General features: G+C 50.3%; 1 protein-coding gene across 2 annotated transcripts in view; it reads right to left on the bottom strand.

Moving 5' to 3' along the window:
- The window catches only part of NSF (N-ethylmaleimide sensitive factor, vesicle fusing ATPase), a 61,428-nt gene that overhangs the window by 5,994 nt on the left and 32,264 nt on the right, over positions 1-23,170 (bottom strand). For both annotated transcript variants that reach the window (XM_017744759.1, XM_008641655.2), the window contains exons 8-18: positions 22,291-22,490; positions 20,330-20,495; positions 19,718-19,792; positions 17,781-17,968; positions 14,733-14,828; positions 14,003-14,159; positions 12,761-12,894; positions 11,279-11,345; positions 11,010-11,089; positions 2,770-2,904; positions 1,843-1,956 (exon numbers count right to left, since the gene is read on the bottom strand). In XM_017744759.1, the coding sequence (XP_017600248.1) occupies positions 1,843-1,956; positions 2,770-2,904; positions 11,010-11,089; positions 11,279-11,345; positions 12,761-12,894; positions 14,003-14,159; positions 14,733-14,828; positions 17,781-17,968; positions 19,718-19,792; positions 20,330-20,495; positions 22,291-22,490 (1,412 nt within the window). The remainder of the gene's footprint in view (positions 1-1,842; positions 1,957-2,769; positions 2,905-11,009; positions 11,090-11,278; positions 11,346-12,760; positions 12,895-14,002; positions 14,160-14,732; positions 14,829-17,780; positions 17,969-19,717; positions 19,793-20,329; positions 20,496-22,290; positions 22,491-23,170) is intronic.

Here is a 23,170-nt window from a genome sequence, read left to right as displayed (position 1 = left end):
CCAACCCTCCACGAGCAGCAAAGGGACACCCTCAGTGGCTCTCAGGACAGTGGCAGCAGTTTGTGTTCAGTGTGTCACAAAGGGCACAGTCCCAGCTCTGCCTGTCCCCTCCCAGCCCGGCTGCTCCTGGGCTCACCACCACAGCAATGGTCAAAACCAATGCCCAAGAGCAGTTTGCCTGCACATCCCCAGGGGGTGAGGACTCTGTCCACAGCATCACTGCTCATGGAGTGGGAATCATGGAGTGGGAAGGGACCCACAGGGATCACCCAGTCCAACTCCGGGCACAGATCCCCCAACAGCCCCACCCTGGGCATCCCTGGCAGCGCTGTCCCAGCGCTCCTGCAGCTCTGGCAGCCTCGGGGCCGGGACCATTCCCTGGGGAGCCTGGGCAATGTCCAAACACCCACTGCAGGAAGAACTTTTCCCTGATCTCCATCCCAAATCCCCCTGACACAGCTCCAGCTGTTCCCTGGGTCCTGTTCCTGCTCACAGGGAGCAGAGATTGGAGCTGCCCCTCGGGAGGAGCTGCAGCCCCCACTGAGATCTGCCCTCAGTCTGCTCTGCTCCAGCTGAACAAGTGACCTCTGCTGCTCCTCCTAGGGCTTCACCTCCACACCCTTCACCATTTCAGGTCCCTCTGTTGGACACTCTCTAATTCCTTTCTATCCCTGTGATATTGTGGTGCCCAGAACTGCCCCCAGGGAGTGGAACGGGCACAGGGGCCAGGCTGGGAACAGGGCTGGGGTCAGCATTCCCACCCATCTCCCAACTCAGAATTGCCCAGGATTTACAGAACCTCCACCTTCAGCTTTGAAAACAAGCAGCACTTCAGGTGAAAGCAGCACAAGAACACGTCCTGGGTCAGAAGAAGGGACCCATTGTCAGGGCTCAGGGAACAGGAGCGTGGCAGAGCCCGGCAGTCCCCGAAGGCCGGCACCCCTTAAATCCATTTAATACGTGTGAGCAATGACTTACTGACTTGCCTGTAGGTATGGAATTAAAAGCCAAGGAAGAAGAGGAAAAGTAATCTAGATAAATGACTTTATTCCCTGAGGTGACATCCAGTCAGAGCATATCCTTAGCGCTGAGCAAGTTTTAACAGAATTGTGAAGAGTGAACAGAGGGGTACATGACTTGTCTGCACTGAACTACAAGTCTCTTCACTTCTGCCCTGCCTCTGCAAGGAAGATCTGAGGACAGTTCACTCAGCTGCACTAAATCCATTTGATGTGAGCAGAGGGGGGGCTGGGGGAGCACTGGGATGTCAGGGGAGGATTAGGGCTGCACCCTCAGCCCGTGTCAGCATGAGCACGAGCTTGCTGGCTGGCTCCAGGCATGGGTGCTGCTGCGGGGGAGGGCTCAGAGCTGCATAGTTCTACCCTCTGCAATTATTTTCTTTAAAGTGCTGAAAGTGGAAAATAAAGAGAAGAGCAGCTGAACAGCCTGACAGATTTATCTTCTTCAGGTAAAGAGCACATACACCTGCACAGGCACCTTCTTTAAAAAAAACCCGAGGTGATTGCTATCTGCAATCTTAACATGCTGGGTGGAGAGAAGAAATTCCATGAAAGGTGAGTTAATCCAACCCCTCCCGTAGCCAGATGCTCTGAAGTGCAGCTCCGAACAGCCCATGGGCACGGGGCAGGGTGGGGGGGGAAATTTAAAGATCTCTGTGGACCAAGATGTGGTAATTTCTTTGTTCTGAAAATTTCCCCTCACTGCAGCTCTTTTCCCAATTAAACCACTGCAAAGCTCCCACCGACAGCAGGGGTCTGCAGAGAAGGGAGCCTCCAGGACTGCTCTAGGACCCCAGTCCTTCCTCCCCAGAACCATTCCTACCTGTAATGACATTTCTATCAGCATCAGCAGCTTCTTGATCCCAATCCAGACAGGCATCCCTTTGACGTTCTGTGCGATCGTGCTGCGCTCCTTGTCTTTGAAGTTACCCAGGAGCTGGGGGGGAAATCATTTTAAAAAGTCAACAACAGGAGCCTGTCAGTAGGAATAATGGTCCCTACCTTGGGAGAAAGGGAATGGGAAGCTAGAAGCATTTACTAGCTGAGAAGGAAGATTTGTTCCAATGTATCTTGGACAAGGCAAAACAAAAACAAAAATTTCTTGAATTCCATAATGGTTTTTTCTATAACATCCCTTATCCAACAGTTAGTGCTGTGCTTTTATGCTGCACTCCAGATTTTCTCCAGATCAGGGTCTGCAACAAAACAATGGCTCAAGCCACAGGAAATTTCCAAGCCTGCTGCAGGAGTATCTCTGTCTCTCAGGCTTTGGTGACACCATCACTGGGACAAGTTTACCTATGGCACCACAGATTTGCCTGTTCAGTTTGCGTTAACAGCCTTCAGTTCTCACTACAATTCCCACTGAGGCACAGAATCAGGAGACACTAAAGGCAGGAATTTATAAGGAACTTATAATTCCTCAGCACCAAACACCGTCAGCTGATGCTGTTCCAATTCACCAGAGCTCGGCACCCTCCAGGCAAATTCAGTTTAAGTGTCCCAATTATATTCACTACCCACTTCCATGCCCTTGGAATGTTCCAATCCACACCACAAACCTTTCCCCAGACCTCCAGTTCTCTAATTTTGCCTTAATTTAATTCATGAAAAAGCAAATTGAAAAGCCTCAGAACTGCTTTGTTATGACATGATGTCAAGTGGGATGGTGTTACCAGACACAGCTACTGCAAAACCCCTCATTTCCAGCAAATTTTGAGTCTTCTGTCATCCTTGAACTTTTCCTCACCTCTAAAGCCTCCATGAGCTGCTCCCTCGTGGCAATGTTGGGCACATGGATGGTGGTGCTGAAGGCATTCAGCATCTCCATCTCCTGCAGGACATCTTTGCGGCTCGTGGTGCCGATGATCAGGAGCTTGCGGCCCTGTCCAGGCAAAGGAGCGAGAGTCAGGAAAGGAAAAACTAGAGAGAACCAGCCTGGGGAAGGTTCAGCCAGCTACAAATGGTAAGTGGGAAATGGCCATTTAAAAAGCCACTTCAAACAAAATTAATAGGATTAAATCTGTCAGTAATTGAAGTAGCCAACAGCAGCCACAGGAGACCAGGATCAGATCTCGGAGCGATGCCACCAACAGGGTCCAAGAATTGCAGTGCACAAAGCCCCACCACACTCACAGCTCCTTCTGAACCCAGCATCATAAATAGCAGGATCCTCATTAAATTTAAAAGCCTGAGCAAACTCCCACTCCCAAAAGCTGAATTACAAATGACTTCTCAGGGGAGCAGACTGTCTTTAGGAACCCGTGGGTACAGTGAATTCCCTGCTCCTGCACAGTGGATTTCCAGCTCAGGCTTTTGAGCAGAGGCTGCTGTGAGTCCCTGAGTTCCCCCTGCAGCTGTACAGGACAGCCCCACTCCAGCAGCCTCCAACTCCCAATCCAGAGTGCCCAGACCAACCCCAAGTCAGCCCAGGCAGTAACAGGGCTTATGAATAATAGAGCAAGTTGTGGAAAACATCAGCTGCAAATGCAAATCCACTGCTGTTTGTTCACCTTGCAGAGCCCTTTCCACTGCTGTTTGAATTTCCCTGTGAGGGGTTTGGACACTGATCAACACCAGCTGATGGAAGGAGCTGCTGGGATTATCAGGCAGGATTATCAGTCCCTCTTCTGTCCCAGTACACAGGGAGCAAATGGGCTGGGAGAGGCCTGGCTGGCCAAGGACCCTCCTCTTTTGCTGTACAAGAAGTTTGGCTGAGGCTCCAAGAGTGAAGTGAATTTCCAGGTCCCACCTAGAGGGTGCTGGGCACTGCCCAGGCTCCCCAGGGAACGGGCACGGCCCCAAGGCTGCCAGAGCTCCAGCAGAGTCTGGACAACACTCCCAGGCACACGGTGGGATTGTTGGGGTGTTTGTGCAGGGCCAGGAGCTGGATTTGATGGTCCTTGGGGGTCCCTTCCCACTCAGGATATTCTGTGATTCTGTGCAAGTTCTGTATTTCAACTTCATGATGCAAAACTTCATCATTATAGAAACAGAACAAAACCCTAAAAATGATTCCCAGAATGAATCCTGTAACTACTTTGCATTCCCTTGACAGAGGATGAAAACTCTTTAAACACATCTTTGATGCAGACAGTGCCTCTTCACGGGCTCTGTTCTTCCCCTGCACTCACTGAACAGATTCTGCTCCTGCTCCAGGTGCTGGACACTGAGAAAGATCCTGAACTGGGAATGAGCTCAAGTGCTCACTCCAAGTTTGGCTTTAGCCCAAGAGAGCAAAAGCAACACCTGGCAGGCAGAACCAGAGCGTGTCCCAGGTCACGGGTGCCACACTGTGCTGCCCCTCCTGCGTGAATCCCCATCTGCAGCTCAGGAGGCACCACAGCACAGAGGAAGCCAAGGACAAACTCCTGCCCAGAACTGAGACCTCTAAAACACAGAACAACCCCTCCTGCAAGTGCTGTACCACCCAGACCCATCTGCTTCACAAGTGATTCTCCTAAAAACGTGTTCATTACTGCATGGAACTCTCAAAATCCTGAACAGCTTGGGCAAGGGGCTGTGTTAATAACAGTTTCCCATGAACTATGAGCATTTTAGAGGGGAAAAACTGCTCAGCTGCACCCAAGCAGTGTCTGTTCCCCAAATATAGCTCCCAGCATGTGTACAGTGCCTGGCACACTGATCAGGCATCAATCAAGGGGATAACTGCCTCAGAGTGGCTGCTTGAGGGATGCTGCCCTCGTACATTAATGAAGTCTGTGCCTGATTTCAATAAAAATGGAATCTAGCTTGGAGTTTCATCAGGAAAGGACACAGGCAGCACAGGAATGTCACCAGTGAGGGGAGTTTTACCTCCTGGCACTTCAGGTGTCCACAACTGATCTTGCTCTCGGCCTTTCCTTCTCAGTTATTAGAGTCCAGATGACACATTCCTTCTCCCAGGAAAGCTGCCCACGCTGTGGACTCATCCAGCAAACATTCCCTAAAGGACCAGGTCAGTCGTGGCAAACCCACCCAGTGCCACACTGAGTCAGCTGGACCCAAACCCGCTGCTCATCAGGGCAGTGGGCGATTGCTGCACACACAGAAATGGCTCCAAAGCCCTGTGACCACTGAGGAAAACCACTGGCACCGGTCCCTGTGGGAATTCTGTGGGAACACCAGCTCAATCTCACTCAGTGTGTGACCACTGGGACAGTTTTGGAATGGGAAAAGAGCAAAGCAGGATCATCATTCTGCCACGCGAACCCAGGAGCTCCTTCCTGTTTCAAATATAACTCCAAATCCATCATTTCTGAGCTGGTGGTGTCCAGCTTGGAGAAGAGGAGAGTTTGGGGAAACCTTAGAGCCCCTTCCAGTGCCTAAAGGGGCTCCAGGAGAGCTGGGGAGGGACTTGGGACAAGGGGTAATGGATTCACACTGCCAGAGGGGAGGGTTAGTTTGGGTATTAAGAAGGAATTCCTCCCTGGGAGGGTGGGGAGGCCCTGGCACAGGGTGCCCAGAGCAGCTGTGGCTGTCCCAGCCCTGGAAGTGTCCCAGGCCAGGTTGGATGGGACTTGGAGCACCCTGGGACAGTGAAAGGTGTCCCTGCCCATGGCAGGGGTGGAACTGGAGGGGCTTTAAGGTCCCTTCCAACCCAAACCCCATTCCATGATTCTAGGATTCTGTTTAGTTGGAGAAGTCAGAGAAAGCACTGGGGATGGTCAGAAATATGGAATAACTTCCCTAAATAGATCCTTGGTAAAAACAGAGAGGTTTGTAAAATCATAGGTGGTGTAGAGGAGATGAGGGGGAAACTGCTGCTTGTCATTACAGAAACCAGGGAGCACAAGATGGAATTATCAAACATCAGATAAACTCAGCTAAAGGGGGTTTGCTCTCACCAACAGCTCGGCTGGACTCAGGCAAAGACAGCGCTAAGAAAGGAAAGGCTTAACAAGGTTGAAAAGCACCAGGATGAGTTCCCAGAGGGCAGATCCATCAGGAATTTTTAGATATCTCTGTTAAAATCTATTCCCAGGTCCCTGAACCACTGACGTGGTTGGGAGCTCCTCAGAACAGATGGCTACTCTGCAAAAGTGCTTCAAATTTTTAACAGCTCCACCCAAAAGATCCTGATTTTTCCCTGCTTTCCTCAGAAGAAGCCATGCCTTCAACTCCCTGCCTTTAAACCTGACCCCTGGAAAGCAGCCACTGTGACCCCCCAGCACCGACAGGGCAGGAGTCCCTTGAGCTCCTCAAACTTTCAGGCAACTCAACAAACAAATGGGAACCCCCAGGGCAGCATTGTTTGCCCCAGGAATTATCAAGGCAGCAGGAAAAGCCATCAAGGCAAACTGGAAGAGCTGCCCTCACCCAGCTCCTCTGCACTGACACACACCACAGGAGATCCTGGGATTTGTTCTTGTCCCAGGATCCCAGAATGGCTCAGGCTGGAAGGGGCCACGGTGCAACTCCCTGCTCCAGCAGGGGCATCCCAGAGCACATGGCACAGGGTTCCAGGTACTGCTGAAGCGGCCAAATTTTCAGAAAAATGCACTTTTTTGATCCTTAACTTCTACAGCAGTCACAGTGAAGGCAACGAGCCACATGGTCAGCCCATAGAAACTCAGGATTCAAGCTGAACTTCCAAAAATCAGGCAGAACATGTGAGTACGTTACCAAGGAAGGAGGAACAGCCTAAGATCATTTGGTGTCGGATGCATGACCAGGGCAGTCCCAGCCCAGTTCTTCCATCACCAGAGATCAGACACAGGCACAGCCTCAGGCCTGGATTCATCCTGTCCATTTTTAGGCAAAGTGCCCCAATTTGGAGCCCAAGATCCCTCTGTGCTGACAGAGGGACAGTACAGAGGTGTGTGTCCTGCCCTGCTGCCTTCTAGAAGAGGGATGACCCCAGAGCTGACCCCTCTGCTGCAGGGATTTTACCTGACTGAAGGATGTTGCCATGCACAGAACTGTGGGACTTGAAGAAGCCGTTTGAACCAAGCAAATTTTCCAGCACCGGGATGGATTCCTCTGCCACAGCAGGCACCACATCACTGCCCAGGGGGAACTAGAACATGCCACAGTTACAGACTCTGCTGTGAGTAACTGGAGCCTCAACACATCAGTGCAGTCTCCAATTACGGAATTTCAGCAAATCCAGCCAGCCCCAGGCAAGGGAAGCCTGAGCTCTGCTGGAGCCAGGCGCTGGTGGCACTGAGGTGCCTCCATCACTCACCAGTTGCTCACTGGGCTCAGGAGCCTTGGACACCATTATCCTTGTGTGGGGGGACTTGGGAATTCCTCACATGTGAAGGGAGAAACACAGTTCCCCAGGTTTATGCACACAGAGGTAGCAACACTGGTGACTGGAATTGCTTCCAGTTCACACCAAGGGATCTGGAATCAGGAATGCATCCGGGATTATATCAAACAAGGAGATTATTCCCCCTTAACTTTCATCAAGTGGCAAAAGCCTCCAGTGTCCCAGTGAGAAAAGGAGCTGGGGGCTCTGGGAGCTGTGGAAGGGCATCCCCAGGAGTGGGTGTCCCAGTGAGAAAAGGGGCTGGGGGCTCTGGGAGCCATGGAAGGGCATCCCCAGGAGTGGGTGTCCCAGTGAGAAAAGGGGCTGGGGGCTCTGGGAGCAGTGGAAGGGCATCCCCAGGTATGAATCTCACTTTGAAAGTGGGGCTGGGAGCTCTGGGAGCCGTGGAAGGGCAGCCCCAGGAGTGGGTGTCCCTTGGAGAGCACCTTGCTCAGGCAGACATTCCCTGACCCTGCCCAGCCCGTGCCCGGCTCTGGCTCCACGTGGGGATGCCGAGGGTCCCTCCCGCCCGGCCGATTGTTGGGAAGCAGCAGGGAAGCACATGTGAACCTCCGTGGGGCTGGGGAGCGCCTCCAGGCCCTGTGTGACTCTGCATGTAGATGAAGCAGCCCCGGCTTTGGGAGCTGCTGCTGCTCAGTTCTCAGGGAAGTCCTTTTCTCCCGCTCGGCTCCCTGCTGAGACAGCCCTTTTCAGCCTTTCCATCCCCCAGTCCCTGCTCCTGCACAACACAGGCAAACTTGATTGAATTAAAGACCCAAGAGAACATGGTTTATTTTCTTCTCTTCAAGGCATTTCAGAAAAGATTTTTAATTGGTTTAAAAAAAAAAAAAGATGCTAAACAAAATGCAATGGTTTTCAGTCCTCTTGAAGCAACAGTAACAGATAGCACTATTTAACACTGCTGAGTGGAACCACAAGCAGGAGCTGTGACTGGCAATTTAAAGCGAGCTCAGAGAGGTTTCTAGTTTATTTAAAGTCTAAAGTGTTTACTCTCAAAAGAAAACCAGAACCTTCAAGTGTTTGTCCTTCCCACACCACGTTCCAATAATCCAGCCTCCCTCGGAAGAGGGGAGCCTGCGAGGCAGCTTCCCTACGCCAATTCAAGAGAGACACGCACCTCGATGCATAATTAATAACATTTCATCCCAGAAACGCTTCTCTTCCACACGGAGCCTACAGTGACTGCAGGAAGCTGCTTGCACATCAAGAATATCCCTGCAAGTGATGTGACACCCCAGGGAATTCATAATCTGGGCCACAGCAATGGGAGCGGCCGCGCTGCATCCGCCCCCCCGCTCCCACTGCTCCGTCATTCCCTGCCCTGAGCCCTGCCAGTCTCCAAGGGAGCTGGAGAGGGCCTTGGGACAAGGGGATAATACAGTGACAGGACAAGGGGGAATGGCTTCCCACTGGCAGAGGGCAGGGACAGATGGGATATTGTGAGGAAATACCTCCCTGTGAAGGTGGGGAGGCCCTGGCACAGGGTGCCCAGAGAAGCTGTGGCTGTCCCTGGATCCCTGGAAGTGTCCAAGGCCAGGCTGGATGGGGTTTGGAGCAACCTGGGAGAGTGGAAGGTGTCCCTGCCCATGGCAAGGGGTGGAATGAGATGGGCTTTAAGGTCCCTTCCAACCCAAACCATCCCATGATTCTTTGAAATCAGCTCAGTATTTCAGGGCCCCCCCACGAGTGAAACGCTGAAGCAAAGGGGAACAAGTACTGCCTCCCCAGCATCCTGCCAAGAACTCCTCTCAGCACAGGGATGTCCCAGGACATCCCATTTTTACAAGGAATGATGCTAAACCATGATCCCAGTCCCACAGAACTCCATGGTGCTTTGACCCCATGGAGCAGGTCAGTGCCACTGATGCTGCTCATGCGTTTAGGGCCTGTATCTGCACCTCAAATTACAGCATGAGATCAACCATTCCTTCCAAAGAAACTGCTCCTCGAGGGAATTTGTAATCTCAGAGGGAACTCGGAAGGTGTTGATTAACCCTCAGGATTATCCCCATTGTGGGTTCCTCACTTGAGTTCAAAAACCCCAAGTCTCTGTGCCCAAACCCAACCTTTTTCACAGTAAACAGTCACAGCAGAAAAGGCCTTTTCCTGCACAACTCTACTTCTTACACACAGCTTTGGTTTTTTAAATGCAAAAGATCCCCACATGCCATGGCTATCCCAGGGAACTCACTACAAACACACCAGGAAGAGCCCTGTCCCCAGAACTGCCACAGCAGGGCAGCCCAAAGGGCCCAGCTCACCCCACGTCCTGATTCCCACACAGCCAACAGTGGACGCTTAGAAAAAAAAAGAAAAAAACCCCACATGATCAATCAACCAGTGACATTTCCTCAGCAAACTCACTCTCTACCCTCCAACAATTTATGGCTTAAGTCACCATAATATTGGCTGTCAAGCCAGAGTCTCCCAGCCCCCAGGGCATTTCAAACCCTGCTGAGTACAAATCTCTGCAACAAGCACAAACTTGGCAAATATCTGTGAGCTCCAGCCCGTGTCCTGCTCTTGGGAGCCCCAGGTGCCACCCAAAGGGCAGCCCAGCAGCAGCCCACATTCAGGATGCAATGGGCAAAAGGACAATTTAACACTTTAAGTTCCTTTGAAAGCCGAACCAAATCGAGTTCTATTTTCCCTACTGATTTATGGGAACAACCATGTCCTGGCACTGTGGAGCAGCCTGCAATAGGTCAGTGATTACAGGAGATGATGTGACCAGGAATGGCTGGGCTGCTCCACACAGGAGCTGTTGTGTTCCAAGCATGTGATAAAACTTGGATGCTGTTGTGTTACAGACTTCACGTGGCCTAGAAAGCTCACTGGGAAAATCTTTGTTCTCTAGGCTGACAGTCACATGGGGAACTCAGGGCCTGTAGCATTACAATTTAGTTCAAAGTCCTGGATTTGAAAGGTCTTTTCACCAAACTCTCTAATGAAAACAACACTCACGCACACGCTCCTGGGCCAGGATATTAAACATGACAAAAAACTGACTCCGCCCAGACTGTGCTTCTCTGCTTTTTCCTGACACCAACTTTCAAGGTGTTCCTGTTCTGATGTTATTTATTCATGCAGATACTCTCACACACGGAGCAGAAACGCAGTGAACGACAGGAAAATGCCAAACAAGAAAGGAGTCCCTGCCTGCCTGTCTCACTCAGCACGAGCTGCAGAACCCTCAGCACTTGTGATGTTCTTAAATCTCATCGAGCCACAAAGTGCAAACAGACAGGATCAGCACGAGAGGCAAGATCTTAAGCTTCCCTCAGTCACTGTAATTAACACCTGATCATTTCAAGTCAAGAACAAATTAAACCCCTGACAGCCACAATCACAGATTACACAGAAATTGATTTATAAATAGGGAGGGAGCACGTGGCTGAGCCAGGGGTGGATCTGGCCTGAACAGCTCCTCAGAGGGCAGGCAGCTGGCACAATTCAGCTTTACATGGTGAAGGTTAAACTGGTTTCCTTAGCCAGTATTTTTAGGACTAACTGCAGAAGATTCAGGCCCCAGTAATTAGATATTTCAAGTTGAATCCCTTGTGGTTATCCCAGAAATGTCCAAGTGAATGAAGAGCAGCAGGCTGGGATTAACGTGGCTGACTCAGACAAAAGCATCGATACCCCTGGCAGCTCTCAGCCAGACACAAAGCTCCCACTGTCCCAATTCCTGCAGGAACAGGGCATCCCTGCCTTACCTGAGGGGGGGCTTTCTTCAGCAGCACCAGAAGGGCTTGCAAGACCAGATTGGAGAACCGAGGTCCAATTGGGACATAATCTGAAAGGAAAAAAGCATTTTAACACCCATGGAGCAGATGCACACTTAAGCCACTTCACTGTATCCAAACCAGCTCAATGCTCCTGAAGTAAATGGGTCCAGATAATTTCCAGTTTGCAATGTTTCAGCATTGCAAATACATCAATATTTCTGCAGCAGCCAGCACAGCTCTCCCTCTCCCTGACTCACCTAAAAGTCGCTCAATGTCGTCCACGACAACACAGCTGAGCTGGGACTTGTAGGCATCATCAAAGATCTGAAAAACAGCAAAATATCTCAGTGTTAAACCTCAGCCACAGGACTACAACAGCCACAGCTGGGCCTGCTGATGTGGGTTCAGCTGAACACAGCAGCACTGAGAGGAATAAACTGAGAATGAAACGGGCAGGTACTGAGAGATCAGGCTCCCTGCAGGCAATAAAACACCGCCATCTCCACAAACTCAGTTTATTGGTTCATTTACCCCCCCACCCTTAGCAACAAACAGCTGCCCTGAGGTTCACTGTAAGCCAAGGACAAACCAGCACCATTCCTCTGTTTTTGGAGCTGGGGCAACACTGAGAATGTGATACACACATACAGAGAACCTCCACAACTGTAACACAGCTGTGAGCTTTTCTCCTCAGGCTGGATACTGGATACTGTCCAGAACAGCACCCTGCAGGGAGAAGGGACTGACTCAGGTCTGGATCTCAGCTCCAGTCACCATTCCTGGAGCAGCACAGAGCATCCTGCACAGCTCTGGGTGTGAGCAGTGGTGGCCCTGCCTCCAGCAAACCCTGATTCCAGTGAATCCAAAAGGCTCCTTTTGGAATCCAAGCCACAAACTGGACCCCCAGTCACGAGCGCATTGCTTCTCCTAAGCACCTTCCCTCCCTTAGAAACTCTACAACCCTGCACCAAGCTGATCAGAGTAACATCCACTCCCATGCCCCATTCAGTACCATTCACCCTGAAGAGTAAGAGCTGGGCTGCTTCAGGAAATGACAATGTTCAACTCGTCCACATTCCTCGGCTCCCCATGCTGTTAAAGCTCTTGTTTAGCCAAACACCCCACCTCAGAACTGGTCCTAGTCCCACTCAGGCAGGATCTGTTCTCCCCAAGGGCAGCCCTAAGCCCTTCCTGCCTCCACCTCCACAGGCAGAGCTCCAGCCCTGCTCATCCCAGCTCTGCTCTGCCCCACTGTCTGCCAGGATCACACACCAGACCCAACCGGGATGGAGCCTTGAAACCTCCCCCGAGTCCCTCAGTGCCAGTGCCACAAAAACACTGTGACAAGAGTCTGGAGTGACAGGACAGGAGGGAATGGCTTCAAACTGACAGGGGGCAGGGTTAGATGGGATATTAGGAAGGAATTCCTCCCTGTGAGGGTGGGGAGGCCCTGGCACAGGGTGCCCAGAGCAGCTGGGCTGGACGGGGCTTGGAGCTTCCTGGGATAGTGGGAGGTGTCCCTGCCCATGGCAGGGGTGGCACTGGATGGGCTTTAAGGTCCCTTCCAACCCAAACCATTCTACAATGCTGTGATACACCCAACTTTATAAACGAATATATGCAGGAATTCCCGACCTAGAGAGAGCAGAAAACACCATCCCAAGGGTAATTCACCTTTCCCTCCACAGGAGAACTCAGAACTGGGCTGTCACCAGGCAAAGGGGAGGACACACACGTACCTTCTTCATGGCCTGGCACTTGGCTGTTTCAGAAAACCCAATCATCTTATCAGGAGAACAGATCTTGATAAAGGGGAAGTTGGATTCTTCAGCTATTTTTGCTGCTAAAGCAGTCTTCCCACTGTGGGGGGGACCTGGAGCAAAGGACAAACAAGGAATAAACAAGGGAGAAAACAGCTCTGACAATGCTCTGTGTGGATACTGAGGTATGTTTAGAATTCCATCCAGAGGTATCTGCAGTGTGAAATGAGCCTGCAGAAGGAACACACTAACTCCTGGTGCAACCCAATCCTCCACATGAAGGCAATTGATGGAACTACTTGAGCACATGCAGAATGATTTGCCATGACACAAAAGAGGACATTACATACTCTGTAGGAGCAGCCACAGCACCAAAATGTGTGAGTTTGTGTTTTGGATCAATTTCTTGAGCTTATGTCCCATCTCAGAATGATCTCTGCTGGTACCCTGGCAAACAAGTCAGCAGCAGGAACACCAGGGAAACACTGGGAAAGACAATTTGTTTTGGCCTGAATTCACACCAGGATAATTTGGAGACCAAAGACACACCTGAATCCATGCACCCAACATGAATCAGTCTGGAGGGACAGAAGGAATTGCTGGGCACTAATACAGAATTATTCAGGGTTAAATCCAAAGCTACAGACCACAAGCAATAGTGGTAACCCATCTTTAACTCTGGGAAAAAATAAAGGGAAGAGATAAATAACAAATTCCACTCCAATATAACAAATTCCACTCCAATACCTGTAATGCAGATACTGGAACCAGTTTCCAATATCTGGAAACTCTCCTCAGTCAGTAGCAGTCTGGATAGAGGGAAATCCACCTTTCCCTGACAGAGACACCTGAATGTGGCTGTTTGAACTCAGCTAGTTGCACTGATGAGCTCCCTGGTGACTTCAAGGAGAAATTAGACAACTGACTCAGCTAGAGCCATCTCCACTGTAAACCAGCCAAATTCAGGTTATTAACTGGGTACATTTTGGTTATTAACTGGGTACATTCCCTTCTCCCTTGTTCTAAGCACAGGATTCCCTCTGGCTGAGGAGGCAGTTTTAATATCCAAAGCAATTTCACCCAAGCAAACTGAAAGAGCCCAATTCCAGCTCTCCCCCCACATATTTCCTACAGGTGCAGGATGTCAGAGGTGAGCAGGTGGGCAGCTGACAGGAGCAGTCTCCAGAAGGGGATTTCCCACATGTTTTCCCTGAGCTGTACCTTCCAGCAGGACGCTGACCAGGGGAGTGCGGTCACTGTTCTTGGTCTGCTGGACCAGCAGCTCCCCATCATCCAACACCCTCGTTACTGGGTCTCCCCACTTAATGATCCCATTCATGATGTAGCTGGCATAGTCTTCCTGGTTGGTTCCAAATGCCTGTAGAAAAGAAGGAAAACTTCTTTTACCAAAAGATTTTTCATCCCATCAGAAAAACCATGAAACAATTAAACAGAAATGACCAGGAGCCACGCTCTGGAAGATGCTGGAGTGAGACAGTCACACCCCCTGGTGACTCACAGCATTCCAGCTCAGAGGGCTGAACACAGCTGGAGACCAGGCACGTTCAGAAACATCTTTTCATACGCCCTCATAACCAGTTCTAGTCAGTGCAAGTTGCCAGTGGGTTCTGACTCCACACTGTGGAGTGGAGACAATTCTCAAAAAGGAGGCTTAAACCTCCTCCTACAGCCCATGGTAAAGCTGTCACCCAGGCACTGAAGTGGCCTACAAGGGAGAGACGTGACAAGGGGAAGAAACCTCCAGCTGTTCTTTACCTGTTCTATTCTCTTTGTGACTCTCCAGGCAGCCACAGGCACACAGAGAGCTCAGAGCTCCCCACTTTCACAGCACAGGACATGTCTGCCCATGGGGCACCACTGGTGTGTGATCCCAGCAGGAAGCTGGGCTGCACTGGGTGGCTGTTCCTGGAGTCCCACAGTGCCCACTTACCGGTTTGATATCGTTCTCCAAGGATGCAAAGAAGTCTCCTCTGGTCACACGCAGGCTCTCTGCCTTCTCCATGTCCACCTCCACTTTGTTGCTGGCCTAGAAAGGCAATAAAAGACACTGAGGTCCAGCAGTCCCACACAGCTCCTCCCCACCTTCCCTGCACAGCCCCAGGCCTGTGGCTGGTCTGTGTCAGGAAGAAAAATGCTCCTGCCAGGGCATTTGCTGGGTACCACTGGAGCCATCCCCACCTCCAAGAGCCACGGCCACATCCCAGCCCCACAGAGCCATTCAGGACAGCTGTCCCACCCCCCTGGGGGATGCTGAAGTGCAGAGGATGTCTGTGACCCCCATTTCAGAAAAGCCACCCCAGCTCAGAACAGGACTGAAGCTCTGGCCCATCCCTGCTGCTGCTGCTGTGCTGCAAACCAAGTGTCAGCGAGGTTCAGACCGGTGCCAGTGTGGGACTGATCTCGACCCAGTTTAAATTTCTAGAACTTACTGGGATTATATAGGTACCCTTTGGAGCTGGGAACTAAGACAAATCAACTACTTTTAACCCTCAAAGATGTGTCTCAGCCCTTCCCCTCCCACAGGATGACCTGCAAGAACGGAGTGCACCTGAGCATGGGAAGGAAAAATAATAAAAACAATGACATGGTGCTTGTCTTGAAGAGCAGCAAATGCAGGCCCTAAACAGCAACCACAGGAACCCAGCCTGGCCAGTCCTCCTGTGCCAAGCACACACCTACAGCCAGAGCATGGCTGAAATGAGAGTTCCTTCTCCCAAAAACACCCACCAAGCAGAAACACAGATGCCAAATACACAACTGAAGGGATCTTTAGTACAGGTGATCAGTTTTCTACCCACAGAGGCAGGTGAAGGTACCTGAAACACTTCATTTACTCCTGAAGTTGTGTTTACACTCAAAACCAGGGGGCTCTTATCTCCCCAGCCTTTAATGAGTTCATGTTTTAATTTTTCACACACACAGTTTGAGAGAGAATCACAAGAGTTTAAACAACTCAGAAGACAATGCCCCTGCATTTTCCATTCGTGCTCTTGCTTCTCACAGGTGCTTCTGAAAACTAGGTCAGGCCTATGATGTATATTTTAAATTTTCAGTACTTGGAAGAAAGAATAAAGTACTTTACTGCATATTTTGGCTGAAAACAACTGCAGAATAAAGAATATTACCCAAAATCAAAGTGTCTGAAAAGCAAAACAATGCGTGGCCACTTCCCATGTGGAAAGCACATCCATACATCACTGAGCTGTGGATCACAAACCACCCCAGAGGAGGGGACTGCTCTTTCACATTTGCACATTGCCATCTCCCCTTTTCCCACGTGACTTCCTGGCACAACAGGGAATAGATCAAAACGCCAACGCTCCCCAAATTCGCCCAAAACTCAAGCACTGGGAAAACAGCAACTACAAGCAAAATTAATTATTTAAGGAAAATGTTTTGCCTGCAAAGGGATGAAAATACTTCCAGAGGTGCTGATTATTTTTTTAGACAGAGCACAAGAAAATGAGGAAGTGATGATGTTTGTGGTTTTTTGCTATATGAAACAATAACTTGTCAAGTGTTATGGTTATACAAGACTAATTAGCAGAAAGAGTAATTTTTCCTTTAGAAAGAGCACTCCCAGGAGATACAAATGTCTAAGCAGCAAATGATTTCTCACTTAAATGGAAGTGTGATTTGCTCTCCTCACATTCGAGGCTGAGCAGATTTTTACAGTCCCTGTGCTATGGGATTGATGTCCAGGGCTTTTCCCTGCAGGAGCTGCCCCCAGTCCTGGCCAGGGGAGCAGGGGCTGTGCCTCAGGCTCCTTCCTCACCACCTCATCATCTCGTATTTCAACACCACTGAATACTGAGCTTTGCATCTGCCTTCACACCCCCTGACATTTTGGGGCCCTGAACTCCCTCCTGAAGACACACTGACCCCCCCAGCCAGCGGGGCTGGGAAGGCAAGGAAATGTTCCTGGAGAACAGAGGGAGCTGGGAATGTTGCCTGAAGCAGTGGACATGGGGTGATCACCACGTAAGCACTTATTTGCAATGGAAGGCTTTGTACAAACCCCTCTGAACCCAACCAAGATTTGGAGGCAAGGATTCCTTCCATGGCTGAAACACTCCTCCACACCAAGCACATCTCCTCTGCCGTTCTGGGTTCTTCCATTAGGAAACAGTGAACAGCCACCCCCATTCCCTGATCCCAGCACACTCACACTTTTCATAACCCTTCACCATGCTTTCTTCAGGCTGAGGAATCCCAGTTTAATCATTGTTTCAAAGAAAACCCTCCTGTGTACCTCTGACCCCCTGCTGCCATTCCATACCCTGGTTCTAGCACGATCCAAGTACACCAAGGATTTTATCCATGATGGAATCACAGCTCCACTTTTGCTGTTTACCTCTCCTGGTAAATTCTAACCTTGTTATTGTGCTGTTTTTACTGACAAGGACTGAGCTGGGATTTCCAGACCACTCCAACTCCAAGAACTTGACCCCATCCTGTCTCTACCTGTTTGAATTCTCTCTCCCAGTGGACACCTAAAATTCACTGGCATCTTGTGCACTCGCATCATTTCAAATGCCCCCTGCAGATCTCCACTGGTGACCTTTGTCTTTATGCCCCCAAACCAGCTCTGAGATTGCAACCTCCCCTCCTTACAGATCATTTATGAACACACTGAGCTGCACAGGCTCCAGCAGAGCCTCCCTATAACTGCCTGTTCTGATTCCCACCTTGTCTCCTGGCTCCAATGCACAAACTGTGCTCAAGACTTTCAGTTTTTATCAAAACACCCTCACAAATCATCTCCTTCCAGCCCACCAAGCTGTGCAAGAGGCACTTGGAGGGCAGGAAAGGGAAGAGGGAATTCAGAACAAAGGAAAAGCACAGGGAAAAGGTGATGCCCACATGAATTTCATCTAAGTTACACTGATAGGCCACTTTCCATTTGGAAGTAAACATTCAAGATTCCAAACTTTACTATTTTCCCTTTTTTACCCCAGTAGGAGACAACAGGACTGACCTTAATGTGTCTGTTCATGGCAGTGGACTGAGCAGCTCGAACCAAACCTTCCAGCTCAGCACCACTGAAGTTTTTGGTCTCCACTGCCAGCTCTGCAATGTCCACGTCCTCAGCGAGCAGCTGGTGCTCCCTCATCCTCACCGTGTGGATGTGCAGGATCTGGAACCGGCCCTTCTCATCCGGCAGGCCTGGGATGGGGAACAGAGCACACCCAACCCCCTCAGCACAGCCCTGCAAATCCCCTGTGCCTCCCCTCAGCGTCCCTTCCTGCCCCTTCTCACCAGGAGCACTTTGCACTTACAGTGAGGGTATTTGATGATGCTTTTCACTGAGAACATTCAGTTACATCAACTCATTAACATTAAACTGAGCAGTGTCACCACCAAACCAGAGAGAAAAGCACAAGGCTGAGTTTCTTTCCTCAGGGTTCTTCCAAGTCAGTTGCTCTCAGACTTCCATCCCCAGGAATTCTCATTACACAATGACAACCTGGGCAGTCCCCTGGCATCCCTCAGTCCAGCTCCCCCCTTGCAATTATCATGGAATGATTTCGGTTGGAAGGGACCTTAAAGCCCCTCCAGTTCCACTCCCTGCCATGGGCAGGGACACCTTCCACTATCCCAGGCTGCTCCAAGCCCCATCCAGCCTGGCCTTGGACACTGCCAGGGATCCAGGGGCAGCCACAGCTGCTCTGGGCACCCTGTGCCAAGGCCTCACCACCAACCCTTTCCATAACAGATTTCTTCCTTATATCCCATCTGACCCTGTCCTGTGTCCATTAAAAGTCTCTGCTCCTTGTCCTGTCACTACAGGCCCTGGTAAAGTCCATTCTGCTCCTTTATCCCTGGGGGTCACATCCACTAATTACTGAATCAACTGAAATTTTACTCTCTCAAAATCCAGAGCTTTCCCTCTTCACATGGCCCATATCATTCCCATATATGTCTTTTCTTTTGACTGACTGAGGTGATCATTTCCCAGCCTGCACCTTAGCAAGTCCCTTCTGAAACACACAATGGCTGATACAGGAAATTCTTGTCTTAAAACAAAGTGTAACCTGTCAGTCTGGCACATCATCCTGGCAAAGCCCCACTGTGCTCAGCTCCTTCCAGCCTGCCACCCCAGCCTCTACTCCAAGGATCTGATATTTGCACTGACTCCTGTTTGTGCTGAGGGGATGTGAAAAGACATTTTAAAACATGCACAGCTCCCAGGAGAATCCACCCTCTGTCACCTGATAATTTATTCCAGGATCACTGAGCTTTTCACCAGTCCCAGGCTGTTCTCTATTCCAGCTTTCTTCAGTGAATTGTTACCTCAGCACTGAGCCCCCAGGCCAGCCACCCTTTAGGCTCCACCATGATCTTCACTGACCAAATTCTGATCTCAAATGCAAAGTCAGTGATTTGTTCTCACGAATCTGAGATGATCTGGGCTTAATTTCTTAATAAAGCCTACATGCTCAGATATTCTCTAATTTACCCTGCATTGGGGTGAGGCAGATGTGCACAGTTACAAAGGTCCCTTTCTAGTTGCTGGCAGACAGCTGCTTCTCCATTGCCAGATGAAATGGCAAACCAAGCTCTTAGCCCACTTTTAGCTCACCCACTGCTCTTGCCTGCCCTCCCTGCAATTTGCACCCAGGAATGACCTGGTACCATTATTTGCCTCCTTTCCTTCACACAAGAGATTCAGGCTCCAGCCTGCCCATCCCTGCCCACTCTGCTGGGCAGAAACTGAGATCAGGTTTAGCAGAGTAGGAAAGTCCAAGGTGGTATTTTATTGGTCTGATTTAATTTATATTCTGGAGGGAGCTGCATGAAGTTCAGCACCTGAGCCATCCTGGGGGTTGCTCACATTTATACACTTATGATCTGCATTTGCTTTGCTGCTGTAGGTTCATGGAGCTGAGGAACTGGGATCTGCAGCGTGCTTACCAATCTCCATCTTCACCTCCAGCCTCCCTGGCCTCAGCAGGGCCTCATCAATCAGGTCAGGTCTGTTGGTCATTCCTAAAGTCAAAGTTGAAACAAAACAAGTGTTATCTGAGCTTCCTGAGTGGGCTTCCAGCCCCTGATACAGCGCACAGAGCCAGGGAGATACTCAGAGTCCCAAGAAAACAGACAGAAGATACTCATCTTCTGGAATGTTGGGAAAGCCATGCCCTGAGGGAGAGTCAGGGCAACAGGGATCAAACCCGTGCCTGTGGCTGTATCTACCTGTCTGGTGCTGCACCTGCAGGGCTCCTGCAGCAGGACAACACAGCACGGCTGGAGCAGCCCCACTCCCCCACAGGCTCATACCTCAGTTCTATCAGTCCTTGCAGGTTTTCTCTAACTATGAAACGCTCCTTATCAAAAACTCAAAAAGGAAATTGCTGAAAGCAGAAGGATCTGCCAACCACAGCAGCATGTCCCTTTAAACCTGCTGCTGATGCTGCTCCAACAGCAGCCATTCCCTACGGAATGGTTCCTCAGCTGATCTGCAGTGAGGAAAACACCAGCAGAGCTCACCCAGCCCCCAGGACAGAGCAAGGCAGCCCCACCTACCGATGACCAGGATGTTGTTGAGCTGCTCCACGCCATCGATTTTGGAGAGCAGCTGGTTCACCACGGTGTCGTGCACGCCGGTGCTGCCGGCCATGCTGCCCCTCTGCTTGCAAATGGCATCAATCTCATCAAAAATGATGATGTGCACCCCACTGTTGGCTCCGAGCTGTGGGAGAGAGGACGTGTCAGGAATGTCACCGGTCTGACTGCTGAGAGCAGTCCAGACTCAACAGTGACCAAGCTCAGCCACACAGACACACCGCTGATACTCCCTGTGTGCTCAGGATCACACGTGTGTGTGTGTGTGTGTGCGGATCTCAGCCCTTTCCAGGGGAACATCCTGCCCCCCTCCAAACCAGGGGCTTTGGGGGGCTCTGCCCAAACTCAGGACTTTGCAGCTACACAGGTTCTGGGGAAGAGCACGAGGCTGAGCAAGCGAAGCAAAGCCCAGAGCTGGAACACACAGCTCAAAGGGTCCCAGCACTTGGTACCTGGGAAAGCTCTCCAGGGACAGGGAACAAGGCTTCTCTGTGGAGGGAGGGATGCTCCAGGGTGGGAACACCCCAGGCTGCACTGAAGTTAGAAAATACACAGCTTGCCAGAGCAGCTTTGTTGTTAATATTTTTTAGGAGCCCAGCCTCTCCATGCCAGTCAGCCCCAGAACTGCCATTTCCAGGTTCACTCAGGGCTGAGGCAGTTGCAGCTGGTAAGAGAACAGGATACTTTTTGTGACTGCATTATGAAGCTTTTTCCCTTCAAATTCCACCTCTAAACCATCTTTTGTGGCCAGTGCAGACCACGTTATCACTGGGTGAATGTGCTGGCCCTGGCAATCTGCCCCAGACACAGGCAGCACAACGCCAACCTTTCGGAGACCTTTTTAATCTCCCAGCTGTCATCAGGCCCAGCCCCTGCAGCCAATATCGAGTGTATTTTAACAGGTGTGTTATTGCCAAGGGAAAGCAGCTCCCAGAGGTACTGCAACCACCAGGGAGCAGGAGATTGCTCACGTGGGGCTGTGTTACCCCACAAAGCTGATTGACTGACTAATAAACCTTCTGCTGAAGAAATGAAATTATTTCAAGCCACCACCAAAATCTGCATCTTGTGAGCTGAATAAAATTAAGGGATCATTTGCTAATGACTTCTTAAAAGACTTCCCTGTATTTAGCCTGATGTGGTTTTCTTTACCAGAAAATCTGTCAAGATCAAGTGATCCACAGCAGAGAAGAATTACCACAGCACACATGAAATAAGTACTTATACCTTGAAACTCAAGACTGAGGTTTTGATAGCCAGCTAAAGCAATGGATAAAAAACCAGAACCTTTATCTCCACTTCCACTTTCAAAGATCTCTAGTTCCGAGACATTATTCTCATCCATTAGTTTTCTACTGAGAAAAATTAACCATGTATTGATTATAACACTTAGAGTGCTATAACACACCAATATGTCTGCAACCCAAACATGTGCAATCCTGAAAGCTTATTTGGAATTTGTACTATGTTATGTGCCAGCTTCATTTAGTAAGAAAACTCCAAACAGATCAATTATGTCTCTCCCACCAAAAACAAAAAAGAAACTAAAAACAGAGCAAAATTTGTACAGTCTGACTTTTAAGGACTTTTGGAGCAGGTGACAGCACATGACCCAAAACAAGCAGGGTGGGCACTGCTGTATTACTCCCAAGTAACTGCATGGAATTCCAGCACACTGTCCCTGTCTGCAGAGCTGGCTGGAGCCCAGCTGCCTTTCCAGCTTCCAAGACTGTTTTCACAACTGAGATTGTGTGAGCCTGTACAACACCAATATTCCACGGCTCACCAGGAATAACCATAACCCAAAGCCAAGCAGTGACTCTGCCTTTAATGCGAGCAGTAATTTTCAGATTCCAGACCCTTTCCAGACTCTCCCAGGCACATTCCCACCACCCCCCCGCCCCGTTCCTGTGTGTCCTTACCCTCCTCTGCTCCTCCTCTGCATCAGCAAACAGCTTCCGGATGTTGGCCTCGGACTCTCCCACGTATTTGTTGAGGATTTCGGGCCCGTTGACCACCTTTGGCTCCCTGGCATTGAGCATCTTCCCGATCTGCCGGGCCATCAGAGTCTTCCCACAGCCCGGGGGCCCGTACAGGAGGATGCCCTTCACGTGCTTGCAGCCTGCAAGGAGAGGGAACAGGCTCAGAGAGGATGGGGACAGCCAGGGAGCACTGAGGGAGGCCCTTCTGCAGGGAGCTGGCAGAGATGGGCCTGAGCTCTGCTCGGTGCCTCTGTCAGAGAAATTCGAACACAGATTGGATCTGTGTCATCCCAACGATGTGCCAAGGAAAAACAACCCCTGGAACAGCACAAGTGCTCTCCATCCATCAGCCACACCGAGCTGTAACTCCTGGTCAGGAACACAGAGCACCAGAAATCTCTTGGGCAATGTGGAAATAATATACTTCTCACCAAGAGGAGGTCCTGGGGATGCTGCTCATCCCCAGGTAGAGAGGGGCTGCAGATCCTCTTTTTCACACCCTGCACACCAAGCAGTCGCAGGTCAGACACACTCATCTGGTTCTTGAGAGAGAAAATGAGGAATAGCATGTGATAACACCAAACTTTTTACCCCTGTACTGGGCTTTAGTGAGTCCCATATCACACATCCAGTTTGTGGTGATGCAATACCTTTATTGTATGTTTATATAAGTTTTCTGTACCCCAAAGGTTCATCCCTACCTTCCCCACTCCTATTCCCAGTTGGTTTCCCCCAGAGCCAAGCCTCTCCCCTGGTGCTCCCTACATGGTTGTTCTCCTCCCCTTGTTCTGGCTCTTTCACTATCAATCACTCACACCCC

This window comes from Corvus brachyrhynchos, unplaced genomic scaffold (assembly GCF_000691975.1).
Source record: "Corvus brachyrhynchos isolate BGI_N302 unplaced genomic scaffold, ASM69197v1 scaffold479, whole genome shotgun sequence".
Lineage (NCBI taxonomy): Eukaryota > Metazoa > Chordata > Aves > Passeriformes > Corvidae > Corvus > Corvus brachyrhynchos.
This window is presented reverse-complemented; position numbering and strand designations above follow the sequence as displayed.